The sequence below is a fragment of the Thecamonas trahens genome, assembly GCF_000142905.1.
Source record: "Thecamonas trahens ATCC 50062 unplaced genomic scaffold supercont1.77, whole genome shotgun sequence".
Lineage (NCBI taxonomy): Eukaryota > Apusomonadida > Apusomonadidae > Thecamonas > Thecamonas trahens.
In genome coordinates, this window is record NW_013657603.1 from 39,647 (window position 1) to 51,248 (window position 11,602).

The following is an 11,602-nucleotide window of genomic DNA, read 5'->3' on the forward strand; positions in this document are numbered from 1 at the left end:
CGAGTCTGGGTCATACTTTATCGCAATCAGGGTGGCAGCGGAGCTGAGCATCAGCAACGGGAAGTGGGGGAGAGAGAGGGGCGGAGGTGGATGTGGATGAAGGCGAAGAGGAGAAGGCGATCCGGATGGAGCGACCGTGGACGAGGGCGCCGTGGAGAGAGGCGAGGGCATCGATGGCAGCGGCGACCGAGGGCATGTCGACGAGTGCCTGCCGCTTGGTCCGTGACTTGAAGACATTGACAGCGAGCGGTGGACCGGCGACGCGGGTGAGGAGGTCGACGAGCTCGGGCTCGGGAAGCGAGTACGCGAGGTTGGAGAGGTGGAGGCGAGCCGAGGAAGGGCGACGTGTTTGGCGTTGTTGCCGTGTGTGGAGCGGAAGCGGTTGAGAGGCGAGTCGGCGTACGAGCACCCGCGCAGCAGCGCGTCGGTGTGCGCGGACGGTTCGGGCTCGGGCGTGACTGCGAGCGCGTCGTCAAAGAGGGTGGCCCCGTCGAGGGCGGCGGTGGCGGCAGCGACGGCGTTGACCGAGGAAAAGGTGACCAGCGCCGCGCCGCCGTCAAGGAGCGAGATGTTGGTGATGTTGCCGTACGACGAGAAGAGGTTGAAGAGCGCGTCGAGCGAGTGGCGCGACGAGGTCAGGTTGTGAATCAGGATCGTTCCCGGTGTAGACGACGCCGTTTCGGACTCTGCGGGCGCAAGCTTAGGCTGGGTGGGTGGGCGTGGGCGTGGGCGCGGGCGCGGGCGTGGGCGTAGGCGCGGACTCGGCAGTGGGCTCGGCAGCGGTGTAGTCACGCGAGAACTGCGTGTCAAACTTGAGCGTCAACGTCTGCTGCTTCTTGGAGAACTGCAGGTCAAGGACGCCCGGAGCGCGTGGATCGGCTGGGGCGAGTGGCGTGTTCTGCATGCGGTCGACGGCAGCAGCGGCAGCGTCGGCAGACGGCATCTGGACAAGAGCCTTGGTGACAGCGCCGTTGTCAAAGACAACGATTTTCTCGGGCGAGGCAGAGAAGGGCGCAAAGGCGGCGCGGAGGGCGTCTGCGGTTACTGCGGACGCGTCTTGCGGTAGTCCGAGTACCGAGACGAGCAGGACACGCGAGAGCGACTTGGCGGCCGACTTGAACTTGGGCTTGTCGGCGGAGGACTCGTTGAGGCGTGCGTGTGACGAGTGTTGGAACCAGAGCGAGCGGCCGCGGACCTTGGCAGGCTGACCAGCGTAGCGGGCCACGACTGCTGCTGCTTGAGTCGCGTTCTCCATCTCGAGCAGGGCCTGGTTGCGCGAGCGCATGATGAGCGACTTGACGACCGTGCCGCAGAAGAGGACGAGCGAGAGCAGATCGGCCTCGGACACGTCGGCAGTCACGTTGCGGACGTGTAGGACCGGGCCATGAGCAGTCTTGCCCTTTCCCCTGCCCTTGCCTTTCCCCTTCTTGGGCGCATTCTGGGGCTTGGTCTTGCGCGCCCGGTGTGTCGTGGTCCGACTCGGCCGAGTGGGCGGGCGGGCAATCTTGTCGCGCCAGTTGGCGGCCTCAGCAGCACGGCCGGGCAGCGCAACCTGAGATCCGTCTGGCGTGGTGATAGCCACCTTCCTCCGGAACGCAGACATGCTGCGATCTGTAGGACGATAGATGGAAGTAAGGTGTGGTGAGTGTGGGTGCGTGGTGGTGGGGGAAGGGGGGGAGGGGGGAAGGGGGGTGTTGGGGCTGACGTCGCCGATGTCGCTGACCTCACAAGTTGTGTGACCTGTGGCTGCGGAACAGGCGAGGGGTGCAGAAGGGATCCGAGGAAGGATGGAGGAAGGCGGGAGGGGCTTGTCGGGAGGGGCTATCGTGTGGGTAAGGGTAGGATGTGTGCTGGGATGAAGAGAGTGTGCTGGAGAAGAAGGGAGAATGTGTGTGGGAGGGGGGCAATGGAAGGTTTGCGTACAAGGGGCGGGTGGAATGCGGAAGTGAGAGGAATGCTGTGCCGAATTGGGAGGAGACATTGGTGAGCATTTGGATGGCTTTGTTGAGGTCAGGATCGGAGGGAGTGTAGGCGGGGACTACTTCCAGAACTTGACAGTGCCGTCCCATGAGGCGGTGAACATCCACGAGGGGTTGAGCGGGTGCCAGGCGACGTCGACAAGGACGTCAGAGTGGGCCTTGAAGGACTTGATGATGCGGGAGTGGCCCCAGTCCCAGAACCAGAGCTTGCCCGAGGCGTCGCCGGAGGAGAGCATGGAGCCATCGGGCGAGAAGGCCAAGTGCAGGGCGTAGCCGGCGTTGTTGTGGCCCATGAAGCGCTTCTTCTTGTACAGCTTGAACTTTTGGCAGCGGTGTAGACCAGGATCTGGTTGTTGAGGCACTGGCCGGCCAGGTGCTTGCCCTTGGGGTGGAGGGCCATGGTCGGCATGGCGTGCATGTGCGGCTCGCGGACGTTGGAGATCTGGACGGGGATACCCCACTCCCAGGCGCGGACGGCCTTGTCGTCGCCGGTTGAGACGAAGCGCTTGCCGCCCTCGACAAAGCAGATGCCGTGGACGGCGGAGAGGTGCTCCTTGTACTCTTGGGTAAAGGCCGGCGAGTCGGCGCGGACATCAAACTGCTCGATGCGCGACGACGAGAGGGCGGCCAGGAACGACGAGGGATCGATGGTCGGGTTCGGCTGCCAACGAGCGCAGTTGGGGTGGACGCCGTCGCCGAGAGCGTACGTCCGGATGCAGGCCCCGGTCTCGGTATCCCAGACCTTGACGGTCGAGTCGTACGAGGCGGTGAGGAACGACGAGCCGTCGTGGTTAAAGTTGATGTCCTTGACGCCGGCGCTGTGGCCGAGGTAGTCGCGCATGAGCTTCTTCTGGCCCGAGACTGAGTAGATGCGGACGGGCCATCGAGCGAGGCTGCGAGCAGCAGGTGCCCGGTGCCGGGGAAGAGCTGGATCTTGGAGAAGCCCTTGTCGGAGCCGGACGACCAGGTGTAGTGGCACTTGGATGGAACCTTGGCCACAAGGTCGAGGGCCGAGGCCTTGACGCCGGCCGGCGGCGCCAGCCACGACCGACCTTGGTAGTCGAAGAGGGCGTCGCCGTAAAAGGTGGACACCTCTGCGGGCGCCGGGGTGGACGACGGGCCAGCGGCTGCCTCAAGCGCAGGCTCGGCGGCGACCGGCTCCGCCTCAGCGGCGGCGCCCGACGCACTCGCGCCCACAGCGGCATCGGCCGCGGCGTCGTTGCCCTCACCGCCGTCGTCCGACGGCGCGTCCGGATCGAGGCCGTCCTTGATCCGCTTGCGGCGCTTGGCCTCGCGCATGTACGCCTCGAGCTCGGGCGTGATGACCTGCTTGGTCTTGGCGCCGGCGTACTCTGCCCACGGGCCGAGGTACGCTACCGGGTTGTCGTCAACAGAGCCCGGATCGCCGCGGGCCCGCTTGGCGCCAGCGCGTGGCCGGGCGCCGCGCAGCCGCTTGTTCGCCGCGCGCTGAGCGTCCTGGAACGCCGCATGCTCAAAGGCGACTGGCTGTGCACGGCTAGCGCCCGCACCGCGCGCAGCGTCCAGCTGCGGGTGGTGCGGCCCGGCAACGACCAGCGCACCCGAGACCGCATATGCCGACGAAGCCGTGAGTCGGCCGCCGCCTGCCCGCGGTGCGACACGCGGAGCGGCGACAACAGCGAGCTGTGTCGACGGCGCCGCTCCTGATGGCGGAGGAGGTTGTGGAGCCGCTGCACGGCGGCCACCGTCACCGTATGCCGCAATGAGGTCGTCCATGTGAACGAGGAGAGCGAGCGAGGGGTGTGGCGGTGGGGGTGTAGGGGGGTTGAAGGATGGGGGTTGGAGGAAAGTTGGTCGGTAAAGTGGGCAATGCAGTGTATGATACAATTAGCAAAGAGACGCTGTCATTCTCTCAATTGGGGTTTTAGCTCAGTTGGTAGAGCGTGTGCTTCGCATGTACAAGGTCGCGTGTTCGATTCATGCAAGCTCCAACTTTTTTTTTGCTCGCGTCCGGACCCTCGCTGGGCGCGCGTTGTGGGGCGCTGGCGGTGATCCGCAGCCGCCGGAACTACGGTGGAGAAGGCGGCGAGGAGGACGAGGAAGAGCACGCAAGAGTTGTCTGGCAGCGGGGCTAGGTAGACCGAGAGGTAGAATAGGCGCAGCAGAGATGGGGGCGTCCGGAGTGCTGATGTCGTTGGGGTATGTGCTGTGGAACGTGGTCTCGTCGGTAGGCCTCATTCTGATCAACAAGTGGCTCATGGATAGTGTGCACATCGAGTGCATCTTTATGCTCACGTCGATGCATCTGATGACGTCGTGGCTCTCTGTGGTGGCGCTGATGAAGCTTGGGTATGAGGAGTACAAGCCGATGCCGCTGAGGGACGTGCTGCTCATGGTGAGTGTGTTCTTTGTCACGGTGGCGTCGTTCAACCTCTCGCTCAAACTCAACTCGGTCGGCACGTACCAGCTCTCGAAGCTGCTTGTGACGCCGGTCACGGCCGCCCTGCAGTTTATGCTGCACGGCACGCGGGTTCCGATAGCGACGCAGCTATCGCTGGCGATCATCTGCATCTCTGTGGCGTTTGTCTCCATTTCGGACGTGACGCTGACGGCCGGCGGCGCGCTGTGCTGCGTGGTGGCGATTTTCGCTTCTGCAGCCAACTCGATGTGGACCAAGTCGGTGCCTGTCCGGCTCGGCCTCTCGACGTACCAGGTCAACTTCTTCATGTACCCGTGGGCAGCAGCAACGTTTGCGTTTGCATCGGTCCTCGTCGAGAACGACCCGGTCGGCGAACTCACCGGCCTGCTCAACGCCGACCTCGACCCGAGTGTCGAAGGTTCGTCACGGATCTTCTTCATCCTGGTGACGTGCGCCATGGCTGCCTCGCTCAACATTTCCTCGTCGTCTCTCATCTACTACACGTCGGCGCTAACCTTTCATGTTGTCGGCCATTTCAAGCTCATCCTCATTCTCACCTTTGGCGTTCTCTTCCTCAACTCGCCGGTCTCGGCCCGCAGCGCGCTCGGAATGGTCGGCGCGGTCTTTGGCGTCATGTGGTACACCTCGATCAAGTACCGCGAGCAGCAGGCAGCTCAAGCCGCTGCGTCGGTGAGCAAGAGCAAGACCGATTCGGCGGCATAGGCATGCCAATGTCCCCGCTGATCCCCCCCCCCTCCTTCCCCGTCCGCGCGTGGATTGTACTCCGAAGGATCCGCCCATCTGCGTTGCTGGATCTGTAATTAATTTAAGTGACTTGAAGAGGGTGGTGGTGGGGTGTGGGTGCGGGTGGGCGATTGGGAGGTGTGTGAGGCGCGGTGACGTCGTCGTCGTGGCACACCTCACAGCGAAGCGAAACCGCGCGTTACTGGAGCATCGAGATTGGACTAGTCCGTCGTCGAGATCCCAGTTCCACGCGAGCGAGCCTGAACTGCCTCGAGTTCGGAGATCACTGGCCTCCACTTGTGCTCGAAAGCACTTTCGGGACTAGCCGCATGCCCATCTGGAGTGGCTGGGAGAGGCGAGTCGAGCTCGTCCCAGTCGTCGTCGTCCCAAGCCAGCGCCGTGGGAGCCGTGCAAACAATAAGAGCATGGGGGCGATCTAACGCACGCGCCACAACAGGCGGAAAATGCGAAATCACCCACTCTAGTGGGCCGATCGACGCGCGGTACGCCGTGGCCACAGCAGAGCATCCGACATCGGGCTCGGCGGCAAGAATGACGTCGCGGAGCACGGTAGCAGCGCGGGCGCGCTTCGCGAGTACTGGAGGAGACTGGGTGAAGATCTGGGCCATGATCTGAACTGAAGCGTGAAGGTAGGCGACCATGGCCTTTGTTGCTGGGTGCGGGTATACGTTGTGGAGCGCATCAATGGCTATGGCGAAGCTGTCCCTCCTCACATCACGGCCTTGAGCACTTTCCTAGTCCTCACTCTCGACGATGAGTGGAGTGCCAACCACGCCGACGAGATCCGCGCCCTCGGTCTTGATGATGACGCCGCTGCCGTCCTGCAACACCTCGCAGCTCCGGCAGACTGGAACGGCCCGGGCGTCATGTCGCCTGCCCCGGCCACGCTTGGTTTCAAGGGCAAGAGCGCGGTAAGGAGAACCGCGTCCGCACTCGTCCAGCACGCGGGAGCGACACAAGTCTCCCTCGCTCCCCTGCAGCTCCGTCTCCCCGACCTCGACGGGGCGAGGAGTGCCTTTGTCGGTGTCACGGGCATGTCCATGGACACGTGGCGCAACTAAAAAACTACTTTCTTTCGAGGGCAGCGGGTCTGGTCGCGGAGCTTGATTCATTCGCCAAAAGTCGGAGAGCGGATAGCCTGATGCCGCAGACGCCCGAGCCAAGCAGCAATACAGTCCATCCCCACGACCTCCAGTCGCTGCCCGACGATGCGATGTGTGAGCTACAGCAGCTGCTTCCTGCGCTTGTGCCGCAAGGTTAGACCCAGGGCGCATGCGCCGCCACGCCGTCAGCACAGATGATCTGCTCCTGACAGCAAAAGCTTACGAGCAGGTCCCGTCCGGCACCCCGCCACGATCTCCTTGGTCTGCTGCGAATAGACAGGGATCGAGCGCGGGCGCTACGCCGATCACCCATCGCATTCACGCCCATCAAGTGGAGTCCCTGCCGATGATGGCAAAGCGTCAGGCTGCCGTACTACCATCCCCATCGTCGCGCCGCACTAGTGCAGCACATTTCGGTATTCTTCGGCAAACCGAGGGCAGTTGTAACGACCCGGCAACCAACCAAGGGCAGACACGGCAACTCTGCAGAAACAGGCATACCTTTCTTGCGGCAACATGGAAAGCAGCAACCGTAAAGGAGCGCGTGGGCACCGGAACCAGGGTCGGGGCCGGGGCCGGGGCCGGGGCCGGGGCCGGAACCAGGGTCGGGGCCGGGGCCGGGGCCGGGGCCGGGGCCGGGGCCGGGGCCGGGGAAAAGGGTGCTGTGGTGCGTCAGCCTCCGACCAGCATTTGTCGTCTGCGCGGACGCGAAGTCCCCGTGGTCATGGTCGCCTGGGAAGGAAGGGTGCGCACAAGAAACCGTTGCGATACCCCAACTACCCGCCGTCGGCTTCAACGAGAATGCCGGGCAAGATCGACATTGAGACGGCAGAGTCGGACGGTTGGCTGCCGTCGGCTGTGCCAGGGTCAACCGACTCTGGCTTCGATGTCCACCCGGCGCTCAAGCAATTATACACCGTGCCGGGCTCGAATCACAAGGGATTCGAGGTCGCTTGCAGCAGCTGTGGCATTATCTGGGCCACCGGCGACAACATCGAGCGCCTTTCCAACGGCTACATCTACCTCTACAAGCTTGCCTTCAGTACCCCTGCCTCGATCTACCCGGACAACGACAAGCAGGCCTCCTTCCGCTTCACCTTTCAAGACACGAAAAGCACGAGGGCGTATCTGAGTGGTCGATCCAACGCCATTGTGCTGCGAAGCGGCTGGACGTGTGCGTGCGCGGGGCAGCCCACGCCCAAGGATGCGGTCCTAGGCCGCGGCCGAGTATTCGTCAACCTCTTACCCGTCGACAACACCCGCTGTAACCGGCCGGTCACCGTCTGCATCCAGACCGTCATGGGCCATGATCGGTGGTGTCCAGAGGATTCTCATCCTGCTCCGAGCTACCTCTGGCGCTGCGCCGACCTGTCGGCCTTGGAGTATCTCTCCGACGACGCGTACGATTTGGCTGGCGGCCGGTCTGCAGATCCTTTCGCGGGTACTGCATTCAACCGTCTGGCGGTCGAGCTTGCGATCGACGACGCCATTCTCTCGCCTGACGTCCGGGACAACCCGAACACGTTTGACCTTCTGGCGCGAGCTTTTGGCTCGTCATCGCTGCGTCTCCCGCTCATGCCCGTCTTCCTCGACAGGCTCCTTGACCGGGCCGAGGCCGACGACAACCGCCACAACGACCTCCTCCGCCTTCAGAAAAGTGTTATCCGCGGCTCTTGCGCCAAAAAGCTCAAAAAAATCGAGCGCAGTCGTCGCACGTTTGCCGGCGCCATCGGCTTGCGCATCGACGCGGACCACCTTCAGTCACCTGCCTTTGAGTTTGCGCTTTTGCTCGCTCCCGACAAGTCGGCCATGGTTCGCTGGAACAACTACCAGCTGAACATGAGCCAATGGGAGAAAGACAACCAAGAAGCGTGGAAGTGCCTTGACTCCATCCATGCGGCGTGGCAGTCCGACCCCGACCTCGACGCCGTGCGCAGCCTCACGGCTGATGAGCTTGTTGCGATCGGCTGGGCTGCTATCGCAGAGCGATGGCTGGATAACCCGCCGGACGACTTTCCGCCGGCCCCGGACAGCTCGGCTGCGATGTGGGACCTGCCAGTCAACATGACATGGAGGTCCAAGTACCACCCGGAGCTCATGGGCCAGGACCTGGTGTCCGTCGACCTCAAGGCTGCCAATTTTGTGGCGGTCTCGGCCATCGCCGACGCGATCACCGGTAACGGCGCGTTTGTCGGATCGGCGGCATCTTGGGCGGACTTTGTCGGAGCCCATATGGGATCCAGTCGCGCCTCGGGACATCTCAGCAAGCGCCATCGGTTAGTGGCTCTGGGGTCGCTTCTCCCGGACGCTGTCCGTCTCGTGCAGTTTGCCATGACCCGCGCTATTGCCACTCTCCTCAGCTCGAACTTGGGTGACCGCTGCTCAGAGCTCATCATCACGTCATGCGACGAGGTTGTTCTTGTTCCTGTTGACAGTGACGACGCACAGGCCCTTGCTGATGAGGCCGCCGACCTCCTTGCCTCGTCTCGCTTCGCCCCTGCGCTTGTTAGCGCCCACGTCTATCACCTCGCGCTTTGGAACTACAGCGATGACATGGTGCGCGCGCACGGCAACCATTCCAGCGAGAGTGAGGACGACGACAGCACGAGCAGCGGGCAGGAGTCTCATGTCATCGTCTCTGACAACGCGGACGCCATCAAAGGGTGGCTGGTCGAGTGCCCGCTTGGCGTGGCTGAGGAGCAGGCGCGTGATGTGCGGGCCGAGAACACGTTCTGTGTCTTGAAGAACGTCACTGCAAACCGGCTGACCTTCAAGCATCTGCCGGCCTATCTTCGAACTCTTGCAGTGTTCGCCTTCTCCCTTGAGCTCTCCAGCTATCTGGACGTCGATCGTGACGCCTCACGCAATGCATACCTGAGTCGCAATCGTGCTGCTGTCATCCCGAGCGTCACAACTGTTAAGATGGAAAATATCGTCTTCTCTTCGTGACCTGAGCTGCGGACGGCAACGACTGTGGCACCCTCGCGGCACCAGCCTACGTCCGAAGGCCCGCCACCCGACAGCCGAACTCGACTCTAGTCAACTGCCCTCCTCCGATACAGGCAAGGCTGGCACATCTCAAGGCTAATGGGTACAGCCGGTGTGTTGCGAAAGGTAGCGGGCGTGCTTATCTGTAGCTAGTGACGACGTGCGCCGAGGCGTCAGCCGTGGACGGCGGCGTGTCTGTGAGGGCGAGGGGAGTTTGGAGCCTTGGACCACCGGATCCGAGAGAAAGTTTGGAGGGGTGGGAGGTGATGGAGGGCCAGCGGAGGAACGAGTTCGATCCTAAGTCTCCGAGCCCAGGAGCGTGGTGGCTGCAAGAACGGTGTTATTGAATGCTCATTGGTGCTAATGAAGGGAGAGAGGAGGGAGTGGGGGGGAGGAGAAGGTGGTGGACCCGTGGACCCCTGGTCGAGGAGAAACTTTTGGCGGCGTGGGAGAAAGGAAGGAGGGTGCCAAGGTGGACGAAGGGAAGCGTCACATTGATAAATCGTTCGTGATTAATGGTAGAGGGGGGTAAGGGGAGGGGCTTGGACCCTTGGACCCCGGGTCCAGAAGGAGGTTGACGGGAGAGCATTGACGGGCTGGCGGCTGGTGGTCGGCGAAGCAGGGGCAACGGAGGGGGCGGGATCGAGGCTGGGTGGCTCGAAATTGCTATTGGTTGGAGGACAGGCAGTCTGGCATGTGATGGTTGACGAATGGCAGTGTCGGAGTCGGGGTAGAGGATGGGGGTGAGGTAGAGCGGGGAGAGGACGACGATGAGGAGGAAGAGGAAGCCGAGTGCGCGACGAGATGGTGGTGAGTATGGGCACGACCTGTGGGTGGGGTTGTAGCTAGGATGATAATGATGGTGGTGGGATAGGGGGTGGGGTGGTCGTTTGTGGTGACGGGCGTAATGAGTATGGTAGGGGCGATGAGGGGGGTCGTGACGTGGGGTCGTGACGGGCAAAATGGAAGTAGATATGGCGATTGGGCTTGAGCATTGATGAAGGTGAGTATGATACGGCTAATGGCTGTGTGTGGGGTGTAGGTGATGAGGGTGGAGGGGCTCGGGCGGCGAGGGAAGGCGGCGGACGTTAATTGAGTTGAGCGTTGAATTAATTGAAGAAAGCCGGAACCAGCATCAAACGAGGCAATGACGTCCACAACAACAACCAAAGATCATACATGGCTTGCACAGCACACGTATGAGTAAGCCAACAGGGACTGAGTAAAGCTGGCAGGCAAAAGGATGGACTCGGGTGACGTTGTGGTCGTTAAGGCAGACGCGGTTGATCGATCAGCAGATCAACCAAGACCACGACACAACAGGGTCAACACAAAATACATTGCATGCACAACTATTGACCATAGCCAACGACAACAAAGTTGAGAATCGATGGTGTAGTGAGCAACGGTCGATCATGGATGTGGAAGTCAAAGTCGATGAAAACAGGGAATCAAGAACAATTGCAGCATGACGAATAAAGATACAAAGCAACAACAAAGCGAAAGGAATGATGAATGGGAATGCATGTCGATTGTAGTCAACCATCAAAGGCAAGAGCAACCACAGCAGAACATGAAGGCCGACAATAGCAACAACAAAGCATGTGGAAACATGAACGGCAAAGAACAAAGAACATGGATAGCCACCAACAAGAAAAGAAAAGAATCGAATGATCAATTAACAACAATCAATGACAATCAATTCAATGTCAAACAATCCAACGAGTCACGAGTGGCGAATCATGAAAATGTTGAATGACATTCATGTCACCACCAACCCGCACATGCGACTCGGACGAACGAGTGACACCAGCAAGTGTCAATGGGGGGATCGAGATTGTGAATCACCATCAAATACTCAATTCACGCCCATGCACAGCCATGCGCATGGTACGGTGGAGAATGAGTATGGTGGGGTGGGTGGGAAAGTGGATGTGGGTCATGGGTGGGATGGGTAGGGGTTAGGGTTAGGGTTAGGGTTAGGGTTAGGGTTAGTGGTGGTCAGTGGGGAGGAATGGAGTGGGGCTAGGGTTGACGAGGCATCAGCTAGGGTTAGGGTTAGGGTTAGGGTTAGGGTTAGGGTTAGGGTTAGGGTTAGGGTTAGGGTTAGGGTTAGGTAGGTAGGTAGGTAGGTAGGTAGGTAGGTAGGTAGGTAGGTAGGTAGGTAGGTAGGTAGGTAGGTAGGTAGGTAGGTAGGTAGGTAGGTAGGTAGGTAGGTAGGTAGGTAGGTAGGTAGGTAGGTAGGTAGGTAGGTAGGTAGGTAGGTAGGTAGGTAGGTAGGTAGGTAGGTAGGTAGGTAGGTAGGTAGGTAGGTAGGTAGGTAGGTAGGTAGGTAGGTAGGTAGGTAGGTAGGTAGGTAGGTAGGTAGG

General features: G+C 61.2%; 5 protein-coding genes and 1 non-coding gene across 6 annotated transcripts; 4 read left to right on the forward strand and 2 right to left on the reverse strand.

Annotated features, from left to right (window-relative positions):
• Positions 1 to 26: 26 nt before the first annotated feature.
• Positions 27 to 1,603, reverse strand: AMSG_11387 (uncharacterized protein; the record flags this gene model as incomplete). The annotated part of the gene is made up of 4 exons (XM_013897284.1): positions 27 to 43; positions 136 to 289; positions 346 to 686; positions 793 to 1,603. The coding sequence occupies 4 exons, from the start codon at positions 1,601 to 1,603 to the stop codon at positions 27 to 29; spliced, it is 1,323 nt and encodes a 440-aa protein (XP_013752738.1).
• Positions 1,604 to 2,038: 435 nt separating this feature from the next.
• AMSG_11388 (pre-mRNA-processing factor 17) lies at positions 2,039 to 3,734 on the reverse strand (the record flags this gene model as incomplete). Its single annotated transcript, XM_013897285.1, has 3 exons — positions 2,039 to 2,281; positions 2,320 to 2,797; positions 2,857 to 3,734. The coding sequence occupies 3 exons, from the start codon at positions 3,732 to 3,734 to the stop codon at positions 2,039 to 2,041; spliced, it is 1,599 nt and encodes a 532-aa protein (XP_013752739.1).
• A 142-nt stretch (positions 3,735 to 3,876) lies between these two features.
• On the forward strand, positions 3,877 to 3,949 carry AMSG_20084. The gene has a single exon. It is a non-coding gene; the product is annotated as a tRNA-Ala (tRNA).
• Positions 3,950 to 4,125: 176 nt separating this feature from the next.
• Positions 4,126 to 5,100, forward strand: AMSG_11389 (drug/Metabolite transporter superfamily protein; the record flags this gene model as incomplete). Its single annotated transcript, XM_013897286.1, has 1 exon — positions 4,126 to 5,100. One exon carries the CDS (start codon positions 4,126 to 4,128, stop codon positions 5,098 to 5,100), a length of 975 nt encoding a protein of 324 aa, XP_013752740.1.
• Positions 5,101 to 5,832: 732 nt separating this feature from the next.
• Positions 5,833 to 6,203, forward strand: AMSG_11391 (uncharacterized protein; the record flags this gene model as incomplete). The annotated part of the gene is made up of 2 exons (XM_013897287.1): positions 5,833 to 5,843; positions 5,870 to 6,203. 2 exons carry the CDS (start codon positions 5,833 to 5,835, stop codon positions 6,201 to 6,203), a joined length of 345 nt encoding a protein of 114 aa, XP_013752741.1.
• Positions 6,204 to 6,866: 663 nt separating this feature from the next.
• On the forward strand, positions 6,867 to 9,614 carry AMSG_11392 (uncharacterized protein). Its single transcript, XM_013897288.1, has one exon. It carries the CDS (start codon positions 7,047 to 7,049, stop codon positions 9,192 to 9,194), a length of 2,148 nt encoding a protein of 715 aa, XP_013752742.1. The 5' UTR covers positions 6,867 to 7,046; the 3' UTR covers positions 9,195 to 9,614.
• The last annotated feature ends 1,988 nt before the right edge of the window (positions 9,615 to 11,602 follow it).